Source organism: Panulirus ornatus, chromosome 17, assembly GCF_036320965.1.
Source record: "Panulirus ornatus isolate Po-2019 chromosome 17, ASM3632096v1, whole genome shotgun sequence".
Classification (NCBI taxonomy): domain Eukaryota; kingdom Metazoa; phylum Arthropoda; class Malacostraca; order Decapoda; family Palinuridae; genus Panulirus; species Panulirus ornatus.
In genome coordinates this window covers 52,594,417-52,620,242 of record NC_092240.1, presented here as the reverse complement: position 1 = coordinate 52,620,242, position 25,826 = coordinate 52,594,417, and the positions used below count along the sequence as shown (strand labels likewise).

General features: G+C 37.4%; 2 protein-coding genes across 6 annotated transcripts in view; one reads left to right on the top strand and one right to left on the bottom strand.

The window, feature by feature from the left end:
• LOC139754775 (zinc finger matrin-type protein 3-like) overlaps positions 1-8,109 on the bottom strand; it is a 92,489-nt gene extending 84,380 nt beyond the window's left edge. For all 3 annotated transcript variants that reach the window (XR_011713953.1, XM_071672556.1, XM_071672557.1), the window contains exons 1-3: positions 7,642-8,109; positions 2,908-2,990; positions 281-424 (exon numbers count right to left, since the gene is read on the bottom strand). Coding sequence is in view for 2 of the 3 variants with exons in the window: in XM_071672556.1 (XP_071528657.1) it covers positions 281-424; positions 2,908-2,990; positions 7,642-8,032 (618 nt within the window). In the remaining variant the exon portion in view is untranslated. The remainder of the gene's footprint in view (positions 1-280; positions 425-2,907; positions 2,991-7,641) is intronic.
• A 6,235-nt stretch (positions 8,110-14,344) lies between these two features.
• On the top strand, positions 14,345-24,561 carry RpL27A (ribosomal protein L27A). 3 transcript variants are annotated; one of them, XM_071672553.1, is made up of 6 exons: positions 14,345-14,429; positions 14,798-14,861; positions 19,165-19,262; positions 21,385-21,534; positions 24,180-24,308; positions 24,477-24,561. In XM_071672553.1, the coding sequence occupies exons 1-5, from the start codon at positions 14,427-14,429 to the stop codon at positions 24,306-24,308; spliced, it is 444 nt and encodes a 147-aa protein (XP_071528654.1). In that variant the 5' UTR covers positions 14,345-14,426; the 3' UTR covers positions 24,477-24,561. The 3 variants fall into 3 exon arrangements, with proteins under 3 accessions (XP_071528654.1, XP_071528655.1, XP_071528656.1); XM_071672554.1 differs by having other exon boundaries at positions 14,394-14,417; XM_071672555.1 differs by lacking the exons at positions 14,345-14,429; positions 19,165-19,262 and having other exon boundaries at positions 14,819-14,861.
• The last annotated feature ends 1,265 nt before the right edge of the window (positions 24,562-25,826 follow it).

Here is a 25,826-nt window from a genome sequence, read left to right as displayed (position 1 = left end):
ACTCTTCTTGTCAACTCCCCACCTTGAATTCATTCCACACTTCCAAGCCATCTTAAAGTATTACGTTTCACCCACTCAACCACTCTACAATTCATTGCCTTGCATTCCCTGACATATCATATCTCTCATACACCCCCTCATTACTTTCTTCATTCCATCCAGTCATACCACATACTCCTTCCTAGTAACTCATTTCTGCAACCTGTTTCAAATATGCTTAACCTTGTGAAAAACAATAACCACATCCATTCTATTCTCTACATTATCTAAGTTTACAAACCTTTTTCGAGGTTGATAAATCTATCTTTGCTAGCTTTGTTGCAGGCTGACCATCCTTCCTGGCCATTTCCGATAAATAGTTCTTTATTTTTTTTCTATGCTGTTTTCCATCATAGTGGTTCTTGGCCTGGATTCTTGAGTTTAGCTGAAATATATGAAAAAATTCTAATCTTTCAAAAATGAAACCAAGTAATTAGACTAAAGCAAATAACAAATTGCAAAAGTAGGAAAAACTTCAGAGCAGAAGAGGCCCCAAATTCATGGCTGTGCTGTAAATATATGAAACAAATCATCAACATTCTGAACAAATATTCAGGGCCCTATCATACTGCAGAAAATCTTAAAACATTACAATTTTCCATTGATCTCAATGCAATCAAACCATTAAAAGGAAAAGAGAGATGTGTGATAAAAGGAAGATTGTGGATGAGAGAGCAGAAGCGGCTGTGTTCCCTCCACCTCTGACACATATATCCTCTTTGTCAATCTTCCCTCACTCTTTCCATGTGCCCAAACCATTTCAACACATCCTCTCCTGCTCTCTCAACCACACTCTTTTTATTTCCACACATCTCTCTTATCCTTCATTACTTACTTGATCAACACCTCACACCACATATTATCATCAAACATTTCATCTTCAACACATCCACCCTCCTCCACACAACCCTATCTATAGACCATGCCTAGCAACCATATAACATTGTTGGAATTACTATTCTTTTAACATACCCATTTTTGCTCTCCATAATAAAATTCTCTCCTTCCGCACATTCTTCATTGCTCCCAGAACCTCTGACCCCTCCCCCATCCTATGACTCACTTTCACTTCCATGGTTACATTCACTGCTGAGTCCACTCCCAGATATCTAAAACACTTCACTTCCTCCAATTTTTCTCCATTCAAACTTACATCTCAATTAACTTGTCCCTAATGAACCTTATAACCTTCCTCTTATTCACATTTACCTTCAACTTTCTCCTTTCACACATTTTTCCAAACTCAGTTACCAACTTCTGCAGTTTCTCACTCGAATCAGCCAAAAGAGCTTTATCATCAGCAAACAACTGACTCACTTTCTAGGCCCTCTCATACCCAACAGACTGTATACTCGCTCCTCTCTCCAAAACTCTCCCATTTACCTACCTAACCAACCCATCCATGAAAAAATTAAACAACCATGGGGACATCACACACCTCTGCCACAGATCGACCTTCACTTGGAACCAATCACTCTCCTCTCTTTCTACTTGCACACATGCCTTACATCCTTGGTAAAAACTTTCCACTGCTTCTAGCAACTTACCTTCCACACTGTATACTCTTAAGACCTTCCACAAAGCATCTCTATCAACCCTGTCAGAGCCTTCTCCAAATCCTTGAATGCTACATACAAATCCATCTGTTTTTCTAAGTATTTCTCACACACATTCTTCAAAGCAAAAACCTGATCAAAACATCGTCTACCGCTTCTGTAAGCACACTATCAATTAAGTATGCGATTAGGGGTTGATGAAAGCTTAGTAGGTTTGTGATGGGGTCAACAGACTCAAGTTTGGGAACCCAATCTAACACATTTCAACAGTCTTTCAAAATACTCACTCTATCTCCTCTTCATCCATTCATTGCCTTTTACCGCCTCTCCATCTGCTCCCTTCAATGATGCTCCAACTTGTTCACTTGCTCCCCTGACACTTTTAACCTACTTCCAAACTTTTACTTTCCCAGAAATTTTCCAAAACTCTTTCATCCACAACTTTCACTTACCCTCTTTTTCATCCCTACACCTTCCTCTTGCACTCCTCCCATTTCCTCCTGTACATCACCCAATCACTTGCACTCTATATTCGGCAGGTAATACCCATTGAACTCCTTTCTCTAGCAGAAACAACTTATCTTACCCCATCACTCACTACCCTTACACACACAACCCACATCCCACCTTCCATATCCCACACACTTCCCTTACATGAAACCATCACTTCCTCATCCACTCCAATAGTTATGTTTCCTCTCTACTTCTGCCATTCTTCATCAAGCCTCTCCTATCTTCTAACACAAGCCTGTTTTTCATGCTCACTTACTTTCACCACCTCCTTCCTACCAATATCCCTTCCTCTTCTCCAAGGGACTCAAGACGCTCACCCTCATCTCCATCAATAAGTGACAAAACTTCCCACCAGCTACCCCTCTCACCACAATTACAAAGAAAAGTCTCTTTTTAGCAAACCTATCAATTAACATATGATCCATTAATGACCACTTGCCATTAACCCTTCTCACTCACATTCATATATATATATATATGTGCTCTTTTGAACCAGCTTTTCAAAATCACCAATCCTTTTTAATTGCACAACTATACAAGCTCTTCACCATTTTTATTTGCAACAGGGACCCCATGCCTCCCAATCATGCCCTAACTTACAAATCAACCAATCTTGTATTGAATTCAGCCTTCATTATTACTCAGTCTCTTCCATCAATAGTGCTAACACACTTACTCAGCTCCTCCCACAACATTTGCCACCCTCCCTGATCCCTCTTGAAACCAAAAGCATAAAAAGTAATATCATTTATGCAAGACAACATTTGCATCTCTTTAATGAAGTTTTTCATTTACTTACCTTGACATCACATAATTCACAAGAATTATTGTGAAACTTTCCAACAAGCTCTTCAGGAAGATTAGGATCAAGATCAACAGGTACTGAAAATAAAAAGAAAATTTTCTGTATACTTGTCACATAAAGATAAGTGAGGAGGTTCCTGAAAAGTCCTCCTTGACTCCATTTGCTGCAATCTCTTACTTCCCACATAAAGGCTCATTTCTCTAACCTATAAGCACTTTTGCATTCTTGACTTCCTATGTACACTAATCTCATCTCCCTAATATCCAGTTCAATTCTTATACTTATATCCTCTAAATACAACTAATACCTAATCATCATGCTGAAAAACATTTCCTTTAAACAAACAACCCTACCATTATTAATTTCATATCTTAACTGACTCGTCAGGGTTCTTAGTGCAGCATGTAAGATATAATGACAGTTGCCCATGTGTATGAAAGTCATCCAAGAAGCACATCAAGCTAACCAATTATCAAATTTTGGCAATTACTAAGTATTTTTTGGGATTTATAATATTTTCAAAACCTACAGATAATCTTTAAAAGGTTAACCATGGAAAGGTCTGTGGGGCCAGGATGTGGACAGGCAGCTGTGGTTTCGGTGCATTACATATGACAGCTAGAGACTGAGTGTGAATGAATGTGTCCTTTTTTGTCAGTTTTCCTGTGGGGTGGGGTGGTGCCGGAATGGACTAGAGGCAAGCAAGTATGAATATATACATGTATATATCCCTGGGAATAGGGGAGAAAGAATACTTCCCACGTACTCCCTGCGTGTCGTAGGAGGCGACTAAAAGGGAAGGGAGTGGGGGGCTGGAAATCCTTCCCTCTCTTTTTTTTAATTTTCCAAAAGAAGGAACAGAGAAGGGGGCCAAGTGAGGATATTCTATCAAAGGTCCAGTCCTCTGTTCTTAACACTACCTCGCTAACATGGGAAATGGCAAATAGTATGAAAAAAAAATATATATATATGGGAATGAATAAAGGCAGACAGTATGAATTATGTACATGTGTATATATGTACATGTGTGTGTGTATATATATGTATACATTAGATATATAGGTATGAATATTTGCGTGTGTGGATGTATATGTATATACACGTGTATGTGGTGGGTATGTATATTTGCGTGTGTGGACGTGTATGTACATACATGTGTATGTGGTGGGTTGGGCCATTCTTCGTCTGTTTCCTTGCACTACCTCGCTAATGCAGGAGACAGCAACAAAGCAAAATAAATAAATAAAATGTCAGTTTGATCCTTTGAAATCTAAAGATTATAAGTAATTATTTGTGCAAGACATACATGTACACTTTTAATGAAGTTTTTCATTTACTTACCTTGACATCTTATTTTCTTGAATTATTGAAACTTTCCACAGCCTTTCGGAAGGTCAAGAAAACGGTAAAAATAAAAAGAAAATTTGTCAACTCTCCACCTAACATAATAGAGTGTACTAAAAGCACTCTCACTACCCAATATTGCTGCAATCTACACCCCTTACCATTTCCTAACCTATACACTTGCATTGCTTCCATGACACTCAATCTCTCTTCCCTAATATCCAGTTCAATTCTTATTATTCCTCTTAAATACAACTATACCTACTCATGTTAAACATTTCCTTTAAACAAAAACCTTTCCACTACTATTTCCACTCCAATTTGACTCGTCAGGGTTCTGCTCGTTTAAGCCTATAATCGACAGATTCCCATGGTGAAATCATCCAAACTGCATTCAAGCTCATGCCAACCATTTCAAAATTTTGGCATTCTATCAATTTTCGTTTTTATTATTCCACAATCCTACACAATCTTTAAGTTTAACCCATGAAAGCCTTGAGCCAGACTGTCCAGACACTCTCATTTCCAGCTATCCTCTCCATGCGACATTGTCATCTAAGCACTGCTCGAACATAGTCCATTTTTGGCATTTTCCTTGGGTCGAGCTGGTGCCGAATTTTACTGCAGCAGAGTAATTTATACATTCACACTTTGAAGGGAAAATTATCTCCCCACGTCACCCCCCGTTGTACGAGTCGACTTAAAAGAATGGTCATCGGGGGCTGAAATCCCTCCCATTTTATAACTTTTCCAACCAGGTTTTCCAAGAAGGGCCAAGTGAGATTACCTACACTACCCCTCTGTCCTTTATCCTAACCTTATTCACTTATCAAGATTGTCAATTATAAAAAAATAATATCATGGAAGATCATGCAGTACAGTATGAATAGTACCAGTGTTAAGTACATGTTCAGTGGAATCATAATGACTACTTACAATCATCGTATCGCAAGCAGCTTTGACGTTCTTTCAGACTCTTGATTGTCGTTATAATTTGGAAGGTACTAGAATATATGCTGTGGGATGGTGGGTTTGGCCAGTCTGTAATTTTTCACTACCGGAATGCAGGCAGAGCAACGAGAGAAAGAGAAAATGAATTCATGTCTTCTGAGATGGTATTGAGGGGTTGTGTGTATGTTATGGTGTTGTTTTGTGTATGATATTATATATGGTGTATTGTACGATGTATTATATGTGTGTATTGGTGCTCACTCGTCGACTGTACAGCAATCAGTTTATACATGTGATAAAACTTAGCAATCAATTTGAAATGAATAAAATTACCTTAGAGGCAAATGCTAGTCAATGGATGAACCAGGCGAACAGCTCATGGATTAACCAGATGGAAGCGTTCTGGGGTAAATGGAAAGTCGGTGTGGTTGAGTGGAATATACATGGTTCGGGATTGAATGACAGAGAGGGACTTGTGTTTTTCTAACGAATGGCCCATTGAGGGGGTTCAGCATTTATCACAATGTGGGGGAGGTGGTGATGGAATGATGAAGGGCAGAATGAATGTAAATGGAAGTAGAATTATGTCATGTGATGTATGTATATGTTATGTGTGTAGTATTATAGTATATTCGTGGTGTATAGGTTATGTAATTTCGTGTGTATATTTATATATGTCTGTGTGGTTATAGTATAGTTAATGTTGGTATGTATATTGCGTGTGTATACAGTGTAGGTGGTATAACATGTTATGTGTCGGTTAGCCTCATTGTGCTTCATTGCTACCATCGCATGCGGGAGACAGCGACAAAGCAAAACAAGAAATAATAATAATAAAAAAATTTCTTAATCTAATACACAACTATTGCTAAAGTTTTTCAAATTTGAAGCTAAAAACAATTCTACTGATAAACAAATGATTAAGCATTTTCTATTACCTGTTAGGAAATAATCAGTCTTTAATGAAATAAATCTAAGCTTATTTGTGGGGTCATGGATAGAGCATATGACTAACTTCGATCTTGGGATCCATTTGATGACGAGAGGTCAGTCAATGCAGCCTACTCAATAGCCTTGGTTGCATATCAATAATGTAATATCTTTGTTAAAACTTAACTCACCCTGATGTTATACTCAATAAACAGCATTGAGTAGCAACACTAACTTATTCAAAATACCATATCAATGCCATAAATGCTTTGGCACTTTGTCACTGATTTCAAAAAGTCATATAAATCTGACACAACTTTTTCAATATTAAATGCATCTTGATAGATGTTCTCAGTCTTTTAGATCAAATGAACAATGTTTCAGAGGCATATGTTCTTTTATCCAGGGTCAAGTTTCTTTCATGTATATTCATGCTCAAAATCATCCATTTGCTATAGCTAACTCCAATAAAATGTAGGCTAATTCCAACAAACGATATCATCTGCACACAGACAAAATTTCATATCTTAACCTGCATTGTTTTACATCTACAGAAATTTAAGGCAATATCATTATTGTCATATAATTCATTCACTGACTTGGCAGCCCTCCTTACACATAAAACATTCGTTCAATGATAGACACATCAAAATCCAGTTGTTGTGTTAGCATACTGAATCAACAACACAAAGTTGAAAATAAAGAGAGATCAACACTCAAAATAAAAAATATAGGCAAAAAATCCCACTACTGAACTTTAATCACCTTTAATATATACCTGTAAACATAAAAGTCTATGATAAGAGAAACTCTTCCTAACATATTTAGTGCACTACTCTGCTAATATGCTCCAAAAGACAAGTGACACCATAAGAAGTCTGGTGGTATATGTCTGGAGGAGTGGATTTTGGGATTTTGAGAAAGGGCTGAGGGAATAAGGGGCTGTTTGATGCTTGAAGAGTCATTTCAAAATCAATGTTTTATCAGCACTGTCTGTGGGGGAGGGGGGAATCTGCAAGTACACACTACTTAAAAGTGGCAGAGAACATATTCTACTTGAAAGTTGGCAGTTGGCCATTTAGCGAGGAGGGGCCATGTACTGCTGCAAGGAAATGGGTTTTCAGCAAGATGAGGTTGGATTCTACTGGAGGTATTATTGTTTTCTTTTGTGTTTGTCAGATGTTTGTGGTTGATAAGCATCCAGTGTGGTATGTAGTTGTATTACAGTTCCTTCTGAAAGGGTAGATGACCAAGAAAATCAGGCATACTTTCAGATACAAAACACGAATTACCTGGAGAGAATACATGCATACAAACACAAACACACACACAAACACACACACACACACACACACACACACACAGAAATCATTAATGCCACTGATACCTCACTGCCCTGTTCACCTTTAAAATGGCAAGATTAGGTAAAACATTCTTAACATAGCTCTGTGTCTTATGGCCTAGTAAAATGTCTGATTATACAAATTAAAGAAATGTACTTACAAGGTCTCTTATTATTTGGTACACGAGGTTTGGAAGGGGGCAATGGTTCCGGTTCTCTACGTCTTGGTACTAAGGGACTACCGACCATGGGCTCCAGCTGAGTATTGTTGTAAAGGTCCATCTCTAATCTCTCTGAGTGAAACCCATATCCTGATGATCTTCTTGGAGGAATTCCCCCATTGCTATACCTTGATCTATAACCTGGATATTCTGGATCATCATCTACACGAAGACGGTATGATGATGTTGAAAAGGGACTTTTTCTGTCATGATATGGAGAGTGTTGGGTGGGTGGTGATGGCTCACGTGGATAGGACTGTGATTGAGATCGAGGAATTCTAAGAAGAGAGGGAGGAGGAGGAGGGCGAAGTGAATTTGGAGAAGGCCTCATCTGGCGATAAGAAGGGGGTGGCGGTGGTGGTGGAGGCTGGAAAGACGAAGTAGAGTCTTGAGATGGAAGAGGACGGGCTTGAGTGAAACTTGTTAGTCGACCATAAATTTCCCTGTAGTATGTACTCCATAACAGCTCTGTTGAACCCATAACATAGCATGAAACTAAAAAAAAATTATAATAAATATCATATAATCTTATAATCTACAATATATGTCTGGGAGAGCAAGTTGTAGAAAGCAATAAGTTTAATATTATCGTATGATGTAAGGCCAGAGACAGTGCCATAAGAAGAGGGAAGTGATTGGTTCTGGAATGAGTTTGGGCATGGGAGTGGTGGTACCATGGGTTGTTAATTGTTATAGATGGTTTGTATAGGAGGTAAATGCAAGAGTCTTGGAAGAGCTGGAAGTAATAAGTTAAGTGGGATGAAGAGATCTTGGGAAGTGAGTGTAGTTGATTTAGCTGATGTAGGGCCTGTGTGCGGAATTGATGTGAGAAACTGCGAGTTGGTCGGAGGATTTGGTTAAGTGTTGTGTTAGAAGATAGTTGTATAGAGAATGTGTAAGAAGTTATTACGTACAGTAGCTGAAGGGGTCAAGTCCAATGAGAGGACTTTGATGATGAAAAACTGGAGGAAGTGAGAGATTTAGCATACTGAAACGACAGATCTCAGCGGAAAACCACAAACGAAGTGGATACATAGGGTGGGGAGGGCGAAAATTTTGCCTTGAAATGCGTGTATCCTTGAAAATGCCGAAAGCAAAAATGTTTAAAACGAATGTAGTCTGTAAAATGTTTGTTATGGAATTACGAGCGTAGTTCATAGGTAGAGTTTGTTGGCAGGAGGTTGGAGGGGCGTGTGCAAATGATGTTTGGACTATGGTGGTGTGAAGTGGTTTGATCGAGATTGTAACGTAAGGGTAAGAGATGTGTGTGAAACTACAAAAAGCTGGATTTGAGAGATGCCCAGGATTTTTAAAATGGTTTGCACATGGAAGAATGAGTAGGAAAGATTACAAGAAGGATATATGTGAGTTGAGAAGGGAACATGAGAAGAGGAGACCAAATTGGGTGGAGATGGAGTGAAATGATTTTGTGTGATCGGGGGACTCTAGAAAGAGGAGGGGAAGGAGGGAATGAGAAGGTAATTGGCGAGAGGTGGTATACAGGGGTTGACTGCTGTCAGTGGATTGAATCAGGCATGTGAAGGTGGAGGTGTAATGGAAGCTGCATAATTAGTTACTTGTGATTCTGACTGTTGTATGTCACATGTGAATAGGGGGGGAATTGGCCATATTATTTCTTTTTATATTATCTAGTACCTCATATACGTGATAAGACAAAGTTAAAAAAAAAATAAAAAAATAAAAAAATATAATATATATATATATATATATTATATATATATATATATATATATATATATATATATATATAATATTATTATTATTAATTATTATTATACTTAATTCTTTTACCTACATCATGCATGTATGCACAGGAAGAAACGACGAACTTTCAGCATGCAAATTTTGTAGTACATGAAACACTATCTCTCAAGGCCAGTATCTTGAAAGCCTCAGGAGAACTAATAGGATCCCTAGGGGTTAAAAATCTTATAACCCTACCCTCTTGATGGGGTATATACCTTACTTCTGACCACCTATGATATTACTGGTTCAATTCTGGTCCACTCACAGACGAGTCAGCAACCTGTTCTCAATGACGACATCCTCATCCCCTAGCTGTAACAGCTGCCTTGTAATTCTTAAAACACAAATATTAACCTGATGGGGGTCAGTGTTGCTTAGCTGAAAGGTTTTCCAAGAGAACAAAAGAGAGGGGAAAGCCTGGCATAAAAAATACATGACACCAGCCCAGAGAAACAATTTTCATAATTCAAAACTTACATTTCTCTCAATAGTCAGTTCATTAAATGAAACATGGCAGCAAATCAACATGAAGTGGATTGGAGAAATACCTTAATCCAAAAGAAAAAAGTAAGGTAAAAAAAATATGTAGCTTAAGAGTCATCACTAGGGTCTGCTTCTCACAACGGTGGCAATGCCAACACCACATAAGGTCAATAAAAAGAGTGTAGTTGAGAGAGCAGAAGAGGGTGTATTGAAATGGTTTGGTCACATGGAGAGAATGTGTGAGGAAAGATTGACAAAGAGGATATATGTGTCATAGGTGGAGGGAACGAGAAGTGGGAGACCAAATTGGAGGTGGAAGGATGGAGTAAAAAAGATTTTGAGCGGTTGGGACCTGAACACGCAGGAGGGTGAAAGGCGTGCAAGGAATAGAGTGAATAGGAACGATGTGGTATAGCAGGGTGTACGTGCAGTCAATGGATTGAACCAGGGCATGTGAAACGTCTGGGGTAAACCATGGAAAGTTTTATGGGGCCTGGATGTGGAAAGGGAGCTGTGGTTTTGGTGCATTATACATGACAGCTAGAGACTGAGTAAGAATGAATGTGGCCTTTGTTGTCTTTTCCTGGTGCTACCTTGTGCGTGATGGGGAGGGGGTTGTCATTTCATGTGTGGTGGGGTGGCGAGGGGAATGAATACAGGCAGCAAGTATGAATTATGTACATGTGTATTTATGTATATGTCTGTGTATGTACATATATGTATACGTTGAAATGTATAGGTGTGTATATGTGTGTCTGTGGACGTGTATGTATATAAATGGGTATATGGGCGGGTTGGGCCATTCTTTTGTCTGTTTCCTTGCGCTACCTCGCTAACGCGGGAGACAGCAACAAAGTGAATTAAAAAAAGTAGTTCTTCTAGCAATGAAAGTTAACTATGATGAGGCTGGAGAACATTATAATATGTAAGATTTTATTGAACCATAATAATAACCAGTAGTCAAGGTTTCAGTATTGGTGAAATAAACAGTAAATCATGCATGGTGGAAATTCACTTGAAACTCAGACCTTAACCCCACAATCTTCGGCACATTATGCCGACAAATACAAAACTCCAACACATTATTGGCGAGATTGCAATAGGCAAAATTTACTCCTGATGTTGTAGTTGTCTTCTTCAAAATCATTAGAATATCTTTGATAATGGAATGTTAGATATACTTTATGTAACTTGAAAAATAAGGATTCACAGGTTTTCATTTATATTAAACTACAAAGGCGTTTCATCTTCTTGCACTTTACTTAATCCTATATTTCTCCTAAATTTCATTACCCTCCCGATTAAGATCCTTGTACTTTAGTATGATTTACAAAAATACCAGTCATGCTCTCCTAGACCCAATTCATTCTCAACACAGCAGGCTCTTGTATAAGATAATCTAATAGCTCCTAGAGTTAATAAAGTGGAGGGACCTATATAAAAAATACCATTAAGTAATTTCGTTACGAAACCCAGCCAACCAACCTCAAAGTATCAATCTGACAACTGTGCTACAACGTATGATTTTGATATAATGAGCCTGATCCACCACTAAGGCTCAGCATACTGATATCAAGCATTACTTGAAACTATCAAATCTGTGGGAAATTTATCAAAAGGGTTTGTAATACATCGCCCTTCAGTGACCTCGCCTTAAGAATTGACCACAGTGGGGGCAGCGGACCCCCCAACACTCCTCTAATAACGTAACATTTCGCTATACCAGTGACGTTACCCCACTTAACATAGCACTTACTTGGCATAACTTGCCTTCGCTATTTAATATATCACCAGATACCTCTTATCTGAGGTCAAAATCTGGGTTTTTTCCTCGTAAACTTCCAAACTTCCCTCAGCTGATCGAAGAGTAAACAAACATTTTGTCTTCGTACGTTTTCTGTACGGAAACAAATTCTCACACCAAATTTTTTTTATTATGAATTTGATAGAATTTGTCGCACATGAAATATAACACGCGATTTAAATATTACAGGTGTCATATATTACACAGAAACGTAAAGCTGTTCAATATACGTCACTGACGTCTCTTGAAAATCGATCGAACCACATGTTGTACTTAATGTAATCAATCAAATTCGAAATAAAGATTTGATGGGATAATACCGTTCTCGAAACATTCCATGGACGTTAAGACAAAGAGGGGAATGTCTCTCAAATTATGCCTTACAGGGAGTTCTTAAAGCATACATAATCAATTTAACAATCTCCTTACACTTCATATGTAGTGTTATGCATCATAGTATAAGTTACCGCGTTCCAAACCTTTGCCGGCCGAGACGCGCGGAAAATTAGTTGGTGGTAATTTCCAGTTGTTATGGGGAAAATCAGGTCCATAAATGCAAAACAAATCATTAAACGTAATATCCAAGGACGCAAAAGTAAACGAGAATATTTTTTTTTTTAAATGGGAAGTCATTTTCAAGAAATTCTGATGTAGGCTTAAAGCCCAACAAAATGTAGGCAATGCATCCAATTTTCTTAAAAAATATATATATTCATGTACCTTTAAATTTTGATCTATAAGCTTCCTGACCAGGTAAATTTTCTATTCTACATTCAAATGCAAAGAAGACAGTGGACCCTTTTTTTTTTTTTCCTCCTCTGTTAATCGGAAATTTTTACCATGTATTTATGATGTAAAAATCTCATATATATATATATATAATATATATATATATATATATATATATATATATATATATATATATATATTTGCCATTTCCCGCGTCATCGAGGTAGCATCAAGAACAGTGAGCTGAGCCTCTGAGGGAATATCCTCACTTAGCTCCCTTCTCTGTTCCTTCTTTTGGGAAAGTAAAAACGGGATGGGGGGATTTCCAGCTCCTTCCCCTTTTAGTCACCTTCTGCGACACGCAGGTAATACTTGGTTAGTATTCTTTCTCTTGCCAATAGAACCCCAAAATCATTAGACCAATTATCCAAGGTATGGATAATGCTTTAAATCCCTTTATAAACATATCAAAAATCTCTGTAAGATTGCAATGTTCATACCTGAACACAGAGGCTTAAAATCTGCTGGGTAGCATCTTCATGAAGCCATATTCCTATAATTCCTGCCGCCATCCACTTGCCCCCAAATTTGCACAGTTCTGCATGTTGGGCAGAACTGTTTGGTAAGTTTTGTTGATAATTTTGGTTCCATGGAAGGTATAAATTAGAACTTTTAGTAATAAATGCTATTACTGTATCCATGGCTTAGTAAAGCCATCAAACATTTACACTACTTTTGAGGTTGGTGTACAGGTAATGGCGGGCCGGTTGGTTCCTGGTTGGTGTGTGTGGTGTGCTTACCTCTACTTTCATTTATGGTGCTTTATGCATTAGAGAATGAGCTTTTGTGTTCTCCATCATTCTCTATTACGTTTATTTTTGTCTAATATCAACTTAAGGATGTTGTAAATTAATGAACAATCATATATTCAGTATCTAGTCTCATTTCTGGTATGTCAACTTCATATTTTACAAAAATCGATTTCAGTTCCATTACTAGATTTTTTTGTATCAGTGAAATTATTTAATTTGCAGAAACCATTTTGACAGATGTCAGATTAGTTTTCTCTTCATGTGTTTCTTTTCTATGTAAAAGATAACAAAGGACAAATCTGAAAAAAGGCCAATCATAATTGCTGTGGTAATCATTTTCGCTCAGTCGATCAGTTTTATAAGATTTAGTTAAATGAATTGTGTCTGTATATATATATATATATATATATATATATATATATATATATATATATATATATATATAGATAGATAGATAGATAGATAGATTGATAGATAGATAGATAGATAAATGGATAGATGTCTGCTTAGGAAAATATCTATCGGTCTACTTTGTGTATTCTAAGCAGTTCAACAACAGAAGTCTGACATATGCGACATATTGTATCAGTATTAGATTAGACATGTACTTGACAATAATCTGCAATTCCCACAAAAATTAGTATGAGTCGGTAATGTGAAATGTATAAAACTTTAAAGTATATTTGATCTTTTAAAACAAATGTGCTACTCATCGCTAGAGAAAAATGAAAAATGATAGTTATACCGTTAGCATAATCTTGCGATTGTTTTATCTATGTTCATATGTACTCATAAATATGTATTACGTACGAATGAAACGGATTATATTTTTTTATCTCCATTAAAACATAGAGTTACATCAATGAATGAGCAGAATATCAAAAGCTGGAAGAATACATTTTTCCCTAATTCTATCTTCACTGTTTATCAATGATATTCTTGATACTCTTTATATAAATTACAGAATTAAATTGATATGATTTAAAGGTATGGAATTATAAGAAAATATAAATATAGTAAGTTGTTCCTTATTACGTGGATGGTCGTGATGTGTGTTGGCGCCGCTGCTGGTGTTTACTCTCCGATAGGCGGCGCTAGTGGTCGTCCTTCTTATAAACAAGGTACATACCATGGTAAGAGTGATTGTAGTTGTACTATGTTATTCTGATATAGGGCCTTTCATTTTCCTTAAATACAATGGTCTTGTCTCATGGTCATTACTTGTTAAATTTGCTAAAGTATTTCGACGACTAGAATGAAGATGCATTGATTATATTCCTGATTAAAACAGATAAATATTGCCTCATGGTTGTCGAGCGCTAATGTCACATTTTGGAAGGGCTTATATGAGTAGATATATATGACTATGAAAGGTATTTGTTTTCGAAAATGTTTTTATACAGTTCTTACATTTGATTAAATGGTGTCAGATGGTGATTAATGATTTGCTTAATGTGTTACTGATGATCTTGTATACATATGTGTCCAATTCAATTTCCAGTCCACACACAAGAAGAAGACGAGAAAACTTCGTGGACACGTAAGCCACGGCCACGGCCGAGTCGGTAAGCTATTTATCTACGTTTATACTTTTAAATGTAGTCTTTATTTTGCCGTGTAGTGTGCTTAAGAGGGTAAGGCGTTACAGTGCCGACCATTTTCCCTCGGCACCTTTTGGGTCATGATCTCGTTGGCTGTGTTAAGTTAGGTTGAAGGGTTCAGTTACTCGTTGTTTAAAAAGGTTGAATTGACAGTTTCCTTCATTTAAGAGATTTTTTTTTTAGTGAGCGTTATTGTCATTATCTAATCTAAACCATGGGAGGAGTGTTCTCAAGTGGTAGTGTATATAATGAATTTCTTCAGTGTAATGTAAACGGTGATGTGTATTATTAGTGCTGAAGAAATTAGATCAGTTGATTACAGTAAGATTTCGTATCTTGTGTGGGACGTAAACTTTAAACATATCAACAGGTGAAGAGGAAAATGTATATAAAGCATGGGTGTAACTAGTAGGCAAAATGAAAGATGAGCATTGGCATGGAGTAAAATCTTGAGTCATTAAGTTTGTAATTGTAGTTTAGTAGTCAGGATATTCCTTTGTAAATATTAAGGTCAGGTTAGGTTATATGACATTAGTAGTTTAGTTTTCTGTTCCCAGAAGCTTTGCATATAGTGCTTTTCTTCTGCAGTGCTACTGCAATAAACATTTAATATAATAATGGAGGCAGAGCATGAATGTGAGCATTTCTTTACATCAACCCATTGATGTCTGGTTTCTTTTTCTTAATATGTTTCAAGTTCTAAATAAGTTCAGTTAATTTTAGTTTTGTATATATTTTGTGAAATGAAATCACTGGCATTACTGGACTTTGTCTTGGTTACATTACGAGTGAAAAAGTCACTTTGGCGAGGCTGTATCAATGGGAGTTCAGTCTCCTCAAAAACCTCTGCATTCAAGGGAGTCTTTATTTCCCCTGTCCTGGAGATAGTATAGTCTTAGGCTGCAGGACTCGCAGAAATTAGTCTTGGGACAATTGTGTTTAGATAAATCACCAAAGACGGAAATCTAACCCTCTGTTTTCAATCGAACTGTGTATACGAGATAGGTGTTTCAGCTTGGTGCTTGGTGTGCTTTTAAGTGCAGAAATCAGGTTTTAGTGTTTAGAATGACCATTGCAACTATTGCATCTTTAATTTTACTTAATAAATTTACTACTGGGGTTTATTTTGTCTGATATAGCAAATTATAATGATTGATTTAATGAAAAAATATGAGTATTTAAAGTAACCAGCCGCATTGGTCTAATGTTTTTGCAGTCATGTTGGCATTGCCATGACTTTTGTGAAAACATTTTGCCTCGGCTAGATTAGATTTTATTTCTGGAAGTCATTGTCTATAAATTCTCTCCACATAATTGGAAGACAGATTATTATTGATGATTCAGGATCATTAGTTACCTGGTTCACTTAATTCAGCCAAATGCTGCTCAGTTTTCTTCTTAGAAAACTTTTGAGAATGTGCTTCCCCAGTAATGTATGGTGGATCTGTGTTTGCCACTCAGGTGGAAATGGAAGCATGAAAGATGATACACATCTTGTCCATCAAGGGATTTCCCTCACTTTAAGTATGCCTGAATACATGGATGTTAAGGTGATAGTAGGGTAGGTTATTCCCGTTGAAGATAATGAGGTTAATGTATAAGTAAAGCTTTTGCATGAAATCAGTAGAGCCTATGAAAACCATGCCTAACCCTTTCCCTATAGCCAAAATTTATGGTGGATATATATTGGGTTGGTATGTAAGTAATGTATATTACAGATAGCATACATTTTTTAGGTTATTTACGTGTATTCCATATTTATGATAGTGTTGGTTCAGCTCCTTGTACCCAGCCTGGGCTGTGGGGCATGAAGGCACTTCACAATGCATGTTTACATGGTACATTTAAATATGATTATGTGCATATTGTAACATCAGAGTCTCGACACTTACCATCCATAGGTTATTTTATTCTCATGGAATTATTGTTGCTGATGTAAAGGATGATCTTAAGAGTTGGGATTTTCCATTTCTACTCTTATGATCTATCTCTCAGTATCAAATAACTTGCTTTGATAGGGTTATGAGGAAGAGATAAAGTGAGTTTTTACTTTATACATAATCGCTGTTTCCTGCGTCAGCGAGGTAGTGTCAGGAAATTTGAAGAATGGCCCATCCACTTATATACATAAACGCCCATATGCGCACATATACATACATATACCAATCAATATATATATACATATATATACACATACACAGGCATATACGTATATACACACGTACATATTCATGCTTGCCTTCATCCATTTTTGTCGCTACCCAACCCCACAGGAAACAGCATTGCTACCGCCTGCTGTCGCGAGGTAGCAGCAGGAAAACAGACAAAAAGGCCACATTCGTTCACACTCAGTCTATAGCTAGTCTTTGGCTGTCATGTATAATGCACTGAAACCACAGCTTCCTATCCACATCCAGGCCCTACAGACCTGTCCATGGTTTACCCCAGATGCTTCAAATGCCCTGGTTCAGTCCATTGACAGCACTGTGACCCTGGTATACCACATTGTTCCAAGTCACTGTTCCTTGCACGCCTCTCACCTTCCTGTATGTTCAGGCCCAGATCACTCAAAATCTTTTTCACTGTATCCTTCCACCTTCAATTTGGTCTTTTGCTTCTTGTTCCCCCATCCTCTGACTTACATATCCTCTTTGTCAATCTTTCCTCATTCTCTCCACATGTACAGACCATTTCAACACTCCCTCTTCTGCTTTTTCAACCCCACTTTTTATTTCCTTACGTCTCATACCCTTTCATTACTTAATACAAACCACCTCACACCACATGTTGTCCTCAAACATTTCATTTCCTACACCCACCCTCCTCCGTACAACCCTATCTATAGCCCATGCCTTGCAACCATATAACATTTTTGGAAATGCTATTCCTTCAAACATACCTATTTTTGCTTTGAGATAACATTCTCTCCTTCCACTTGTTCTTCATCGCTCCCAGAAGCTTCGCCCCCTCCCCCATCCTGTGGCTCACTCCCACTACCATGATATCTAAAACACTTCACTTCCTCCAATTTTTTCTCCATTCAAACTTACATCCCAGTTACCTTCTGCAATCCTACTGAACCTGATAACCTTGCTCTTATTCATAGTTACTTTCAACTTTCTCCTTTCACACTTTTTTCCAAACTCAGTCACCAACTTTTGCAGTTTCTCACATGAATCAGCTACTAGAGATGTATCATCGACAAACAACTGACTCACTTCCCAGGCCCTTTCCTCCCCAACAGACTGCCACTTCTGAAACCACACTGCTTTTTCCCAGTGTAATGCTCTGTACATCCCTTCACCCTTGCAATCAATACCCTCCCATATAATTTCCCAGGAATACTCTACAAACTTTTGCCCCCGCAGTTTGAACACATGCCTTCATCCTCTTTGCCTTTGTACAATGGCACTATGCATGCATTCTGCCAATCCTCAGGCACTTCACCATGGTCCATGCATACATTGAATATCCTTAACAACCAATCAACAACTCAAGTCACCTTCTTTTTTCAATAAATGCTGCTGCAATACCATCCAAACCTGCCTCCTTGCCGGCTTTCATCTCATGCAAAGCTTTTAGTACCTCTTTACCAAACCATTCTCCCAGACCATTTCACTTCACACACCACCCTGACCAAAATGCCTTATATCTGCCACTCTATCGTCAAACACATTCAGCCCTTCAAAATACTCTCTCCTCACTTCATCACTACCTGTTATTTTCTCCTCATTTGTCTCCTTCACTGTTGTTTCCATTTGTTCTCTTGTCTTATACATGTTATTTACCTCCTTCCAAAACATCTTTTTATTCTCCTGAAAATTTAATGATACTCTCTGTCCTCAACTCTCATTTGCATTTTGTTAATAATGTAAAATACCCCAGTGAACATAAAAACACGAATAATGAGATGGCGAGAGTTCATGTTGAAATCATCATTGAAAATGTCTATTCCAGTACTTCTTTTATACCAACATAAACGAGATTAGTATCAGGAACATAAAACTGAGCCTCGGTTGAAAATTCCACACTTGGCTCTGGTCTCAAGAGATATTAGTTATTTGTTTGCATTTCACTTTGCCATTTGAATTTTGCCTAATTTCTGCTACACTGCTAAGGCATACAACTGTTGAAGTAGCTAAGCTTAAGATGTATTTTTCTCGAGTGACATTATCTTGGGCAAGGTAATGATTGTATTTTTCTGTTGTGATGTTATCATGAGCAAGGTAATAATTATGAAAATTGAATGTCTGTATCCTGTCATCAGGTAAACACCGCAAACATCCTGGTGGTCGTGGTAATGCTGGTGGTCAGCACCATCACAGAATTAACTTTGACAAGTACCATCCTGGTTATTTTGGAAAGGTAAGATTTTTTTTTTTTCTTTTTTTTCTTGAATAGAGATACAACATATATGGAGGGAATGTGTGTGTGTGTATTTTTATGGAAAATTTGATTGGCATTCGTATAAAATACATTTTTAAATGATTCATATATACCATATAGGTGTTAACAAATACTGCATCGCCATTCACTTCACCATCTACAAAATTCAGCCATCTCACCACCATAACTGTCTTTCTCATGGCACTCAAGTTTGAGTGCCTTTAACCCTAAACACTTCACTTGGTGCATTTACCAATTATATCTAACTTTTTATACCCTTGACCATGCATCCTTTTATCCACCATATTTCTGGGTGTTGTAATGGCCATGCCATGTTGAAAGGCTTTTGTTTTGATCTTTATTCCCCCCTTTTACTAAAGTCATTTGCACACTGTACATTATTCATCTCGACAGATTTCATGTGGCATCTCAGGAACTAAGTTTTCTCGGATAGACTTTGGATAAGCACTCCTCAGTAAAAGCTTTTTCGCATGTTATAAACCTCTCATTATATTCCTTCATGCAGTAGGTGCAGTATGAATGAGAGGGCTAACAGTGGTGTATTGAAAATGTGTGGGTTTAGGGGAATATTAAGTTAAGAAACTAAAGGCATGTTTACACTTTTTATAAAAATCACTGGGTCCATAGGTGTCTGGTTTTCTATGAATCCTCCACAAAAGCGTGTGGGGAAAGTGACAGCCAGCAAAACGAATTTTCTCTGGGCACCCATTGGACACAGATTCTAATTGTTTAGACACCATATTATCGTTATATATATCTAAGATCTGTCACTGTTATTACATCATAAAAATTCTTTTATGTACAAATGTATATGTAAAATGTAAAACATTTATTTCAAGTTACATGTCCGGCAATATCATGTTCAGACCGTTAACTGATCCTCGAACAAAAACAAACATTCTAGAGAGAGCAGCAGCAGAGATGGATTTTTTTTTCTGTTGCCATGGTTATATCCAAAGGCTTTTCATCTTCCTTTTTCAACTCTACACACTGAGGCACTTTAATCTGGCAGTAGTCAGCAGGAATTGTTCAGGCACCATCACGGTGGACTGTTTGTTTACAGTAGAATTGCTGGGCTGGGACGGTGGTTCTTGTTGCAGTGTGAACAGACTGGATAGGTTGGGGAAATCCAACCCACAGAAAACTGTGTATCCCATTGGTATCTGTCTAGTGTTAATGTACCTTGGAAGGGTATATGCCAGAAGTGGAGGGATTATGTAAGAAGATGGAGACTGAAGAGGAGGATTTGGGGTATTACGACATAAACTTTTTGGAAGTTTAGTGGCATATTTTGGATAGAATGAATTGGACTGATGAAGTATATCCTGTCATTCTGCTGAATTACGACAGATGGAGCATTGAAGGCAACCAGGGAGAGAGATGTGATGCTTTACAGTGGATGGTGTGTTATGGTTTTGGTGTCTTTTACATGACAGATTTCATGTGTTTAAGTTGATAATTTTTTGTTTTGCATAATGCTGTCTTACAGAGACGATGTGTAAAGAAAAATCATTGATACTTTGCGGAGCTGTTGTCAGTCACTTTTTGTCATTTTTTTATGCAAACATTTTTGGTCATTTCTTTTGTAAGTTTTGTGTGCCTTGGAAAAGTATTTTGTCATGCACTCCAGAAGTGATGAATCAGCTGTGACCATTTCCACCACACGTTTTGAAATAGGTTGATTAGTGGCTGATGAGAGCATGCTACTCCAGAATTGATGAATCAGCTGTGACCATTTCCACCACACATTTTGAAATAGGTCGATTAGTGGCTGATGAGAGCATGGTTGCGTATTAGTTTTTAAAAATGTTGTCCCCACAACAACTAGTGTTGGCCCTAACTTGTTGCAGTATTATGTAGTTATTTTAATCTTGTACTAGTAGTTTTTAAACTTCTGTGCTGTATTTTGGACTTTCATTATTGCAGTGGTTTATTTATTAATTTTGAGAGTAAGTTTAGTTGATCATAAATGTTATGTAATGCTTGATATCTCATGTGGTGAATGGCGTTGTTGAGAACATTTTCAGCTGTCTGAAATCCTTTATTTATTGTTTTCTTTTTATTTATTGGACCTTTACAGGTTGGTATGAGAAATTTCCATGCTCATCCCAACCACAAGTGGGCTCCAATTGTGAACGTAGAAAAGCTGTGGTCTCTAGTAAGTGAGCAGACTAGAGTTAACTATGCCAAGACTCCTAGCAAGGCACCAGTCATCGATGTTGTCAGATCTGTGAGTTTTATTTACTTTTTGGTTTAATTTTTTTTTTTACAACAACATGGTATTAATGCTCTCATATCAAGACTGTGAACCCCCTTAACATAATGCTTAAACCTCTAGTGTGGATAGAAATTTCTATTTTTATTGAAACAAGTTTAACACTAAAGTACAGAACCTATTTTATGTTGTGCTTTTTTCTTGATTGTATTGAAATTATGTATATTTTACATTCCTTGCTTGAATGTTATATTGTTGAAGATTTTACTTGTAGAATCACTAATTTTCCTGAACATGGATCTTAAAAAGTTATTTTAGCTGTCATTAGTTGTGTAACTATATTTATGATGTACCATTTAGATCAAGGTAGGAGGTTTCATTTAAACTCTGGTGTTGAGTGGGAAGATTAGACAGATATTTCAACATTTTGTATGGAGAGGTGCTTTGGTCATGATTATATCTTTACATCTTTTAAAGGAAAGAAATGATTTGTATCAATGGTTATTGAGAATAATTTTATGTACATTGAAGAGTCACTTATCTCTCAAAAGGATATTTTTATTTATATGCTTCACTTTGTTACACATTTCAGTAAGAGTGGATAAGCATTTTATGGTTATGTAGATATAAAATTTTGTTGATAAACTTACAAATGCAGGTGTGTAACCTTATTGTGAAATCAGATTCCCAAATTATGTATATTTGAGATTATAACTCAGTCTGATTTGCTTTTTTTTGGGGGGGGGGGGTAGGGTTTGTAATAAGAATTTACAGTTCCCCGTTTTAAAGCAGTCCCATAGAGATAAATTGTTTTCAAGCCTTAAGTGATGAGACAGTGGAAAGGAACAAGTAGAGCAACTACCCACATGGGTATCAGGAGGGTTAGTTTCAGATATAAAGACTTAAAATCTATCTCTTTTTTTTATTTACTTCAGTTAGGTGATGATATATTTGTATTTCTGCTGTCTTTCTTTTTAGGTTCTTAATGGTACTGAACTAAAAGGATGTTACTGTAGGCAGTGTTATTAGGTAGGAGCATTAGATAGAAGCCCCTGCAAACTGCACTAGACTTGCCATCTTCCAGTGGTCTGTTAAGGGTGAGGTACTATAGGCTAAGAAGTGGCACTGGAGTTTTTTTTAGCTATGGAAACTGTTGCGTGGCCACCCCTTTGAGTGAGTTCCATCTGGAGCAGGCATCATAGATATAGATAGATAGTGACAGCTGTGTAGTGAGTCAGCACTTCAGTGGTTGTCAAGTTGCTCTCCCCTTATTTGGGTAGCTGTCTTTTCTTTCTGCCTCATCCACAGATGGGCATCTGGCATTCTATCCACATGCAGTCTCTCTTTGTCACACACAACACATGACATTTAATGCACACAGCTCATTCTTCACAACTAGATTTTCCTTTGGTGAGTGCTGTATGTTAGCTGTGCCTTTTGGCAAGAAGTAGTAGTTGGGAGCACTTAGGCATAAACATTAGGTTGTAGTAGTAGTGTGTAGGAGCATTAGGTTGATGTAGTTGGTAGGAACATTAGGTAGGAGCCTCTGCAAACACTGCGCTAGACTTGCCCTAGAAATTACTAGTTATGGGAAGACTTTTGTTGTGGCCACCCACTTGGGGGAGTTCCAGAATGGAACTGGTGTTGTAGCTATAAATAGATGGAGCATTGAAGTTATGTGGAAGTTATGTATTAGATGGAATAAAGACAAGGAGCACAGAGATAGGAGTGGAGTTTGGGGATATAATAATAATGTAGGGGCATTCACAATGTAGTTGTAAAGTCAAAGGGAAAAACCCCATCCCAACAGACGTTCACAACTGACCCCCTCTCCAAGACCCTTGCATTCATCTCCCTCGCTCCACCCATAAGCAAACTAGTCATGGTGACATCATAAACACTTGCTTTAGACCTACCATTACCAAGAACCTACCTATCTCTTACTCTGTTAGATAACTGTATAACATTATGGGGAAGGTATGGCCATAGCATGCATGCCATATTTTAAGCATCTGCACAACCAACTTTATTGTAAGTGTTTTGTATCATAACACTGAAAGGGTTATTAAAGTTATATAGAATAATACTGGTGGGTATTTAGCCATGGGATTAGTGAGCTTATTGTGTATAGCTGAGTTGTTTGGAATGTTAAGGGTTTTACCTTTGGTTAGTGTAACGATGAGATTAGTGGTTAGGATTAGGACTTGAGGATTTTTGGATGGATGGTAGTGGTCACCCATGCCTGACCGTGTTTCGTAATTCTTTGGTGTTGGTCTTCTGTTGGATCGCTGGAATCTTTGAAAGCTATTCAATGTATATGAAGGTCATGTAGATGAGGTTCGTTGGTGTTTTATGAATTGTAAAATACTATGTCAGCAATGGCAGAATTGACTGTACAAATTTTGTTAGTAACTGATATCATTTAGTCTAGGATGAAAAAATGAAGCTACCATATACCTTCCTGGTATGGAGGTAAGTAAAGATGTAAACATTTGTAACATAAACCAACATTCAGTTAAGTGTTTCTATAAATATTACATGATGACATTGTGAACGGGCGGACGGAATAAATTTGTCGAGTGTTCATTTCTGATAAAGTAAGAGTATATTAACCCTGACTATATACATGCAAAATACTCATATCTCTTTTGGTTCCCCAGGGGTTCTATAAGGTTCTTGGCAAGGGTAAACTACCGAAGCAGCCAGTTATCGTCAAAGCTAAGTTTTTCTCTCACAGAGCTGAAACGAAGATCAAGTCTGTAGGTGGTTGTTGCATTCTTGTGGCATAGGTAAGAATTTTTACTTTACATTATCAGCAGACTGATAATTAAATGTATCGTGATGACATTGAACGGGCGGTCGGAATACATTTGTCGAATGTTCTTTTCTGATACATGTATTAATTATTGTATTCTAAATATTGTAGAATTTTGTATTTAAAAGACCATTATTTTCAGAATCCCAGGAAAGAGAAATGCCGACAGGTAGCCTCCGAGAGTCAATGCCATGTCACTTTATTGAAAATAAAAATAAAAACCATAATTTGATTCATTGACATTATATTACATACGCAGAATTTTGATGCACTTATTTTGAGAGACTGGCTAAGAGGATGTTTAAAAAAGAAATGGTGGAAGCAAGTACAAGGGAAAGATTGAGGAGGAAATGGACAAGTATTACTCTATTGCTTTAACAAATGTGCTGGAGCAGAGTGAGTGTGTCAGCAGCTTTGGTACACAAGACGTGGTATTAGTGATGGGTGATTTAAGTGTGAAGGTGAGCAATGTGGCAGTTAAGGGTATAATTGGTATTCACAGGGAAATTCAGTGTTGTGAACCGAAATGGTGAAGAGCTTTTGGATATGTGTACTGAAAAAAGACTGGTGATTGAGAATACCTGGTTTAAAAATAGATATATACATAAGTATATGTACATGAGTAGGAGAGATGGTGGTATGGCATTATTGGATTGTGTTAATTTTGTGTGTAAAAGAGAGACTTTTGGCTGTTAATGTGCTGAGTGGGGCAGCTGGAGGGATGTCTGATCGCTATCTTGTGGAGGCGAAGGAGAAGATTTGAAGAGATTTTTCAAAAAGAATAGAAAACATTGGAGAGAAAAGAGTGGTGAGAGTAAGTGAACTTTGAAAAAAGACCTGTGTGAGGAAGTACCAGGAGGGATTGAGTATAGAATGGGAAAAGGTAAGAGCAAATGATGAGAGGAGTGGGTAAGGAATGGGATATATTTAAGGAAGCAGTGATGGGCATATGCAAAAGATGCATTTTAGAAAGGGTAGTGAGTAGTGGGTTGAAAAAGAGCAAATGAGAGTTGTGGTGAGATTATAAGTAAACTTTTGAGAGAATAAAAAGGACTAGTGATTGAGAATACCTGGTTTAAAAAGAGAGCTATACATATGTAAGTAGGAGAGATGGCCAGAGAGCATTATTGGTTAATGTGTTAATTGATAGGCATGTGAAAGTGACTTTTGGATCTAAATGTGCTGAAAGGGGCAACTGGAGGGATGTCTGATCATTATCTTTTGGAGAAAAGGTGAAGATTTGTAGAGATTTTCAGAAAAGGAGAGAGAATGTTAGGGTGAAGAGAAAGTGAGCTTGGAAAGGAGACTTGTGTGAGGAAGTATTGGGAGATACCGAGTGCACATGATGAAAGGGAAATGGGACATATTTAGGGAAGCAGTGATGACTAGTGCAAAAGATGCTTGTGGCATGAGAAGGTGGGATGTGGGCAGAATAGAAAGGGTAGTGAGTGGTGGGATGAAAAAGTAAGACTGTCAGTGAAAGAGGAGAGAG

What these genes read in the sequence shown, in the direction of transcription:
- RpL27A (XM_071672553.1), top strand. An exon ending in CCACGGCCACGGCCGAGTCG is followed by an intron (nt 14,862 to 19,164) that starts GTAAGCTATTTA and finishes TCCTGTCATCAG; the next exon opens with GTAAACACCGCAAACATCCT. An exon ending in TCATCGATGTTGTCAGATCT is followed by an intron (nt 21,535 to 24,179) that starts GTGAGTTTTATT and finishes TTGGTTCCCCAG; the next exon opens with GGGTTCTATAAGGTTCTTGG.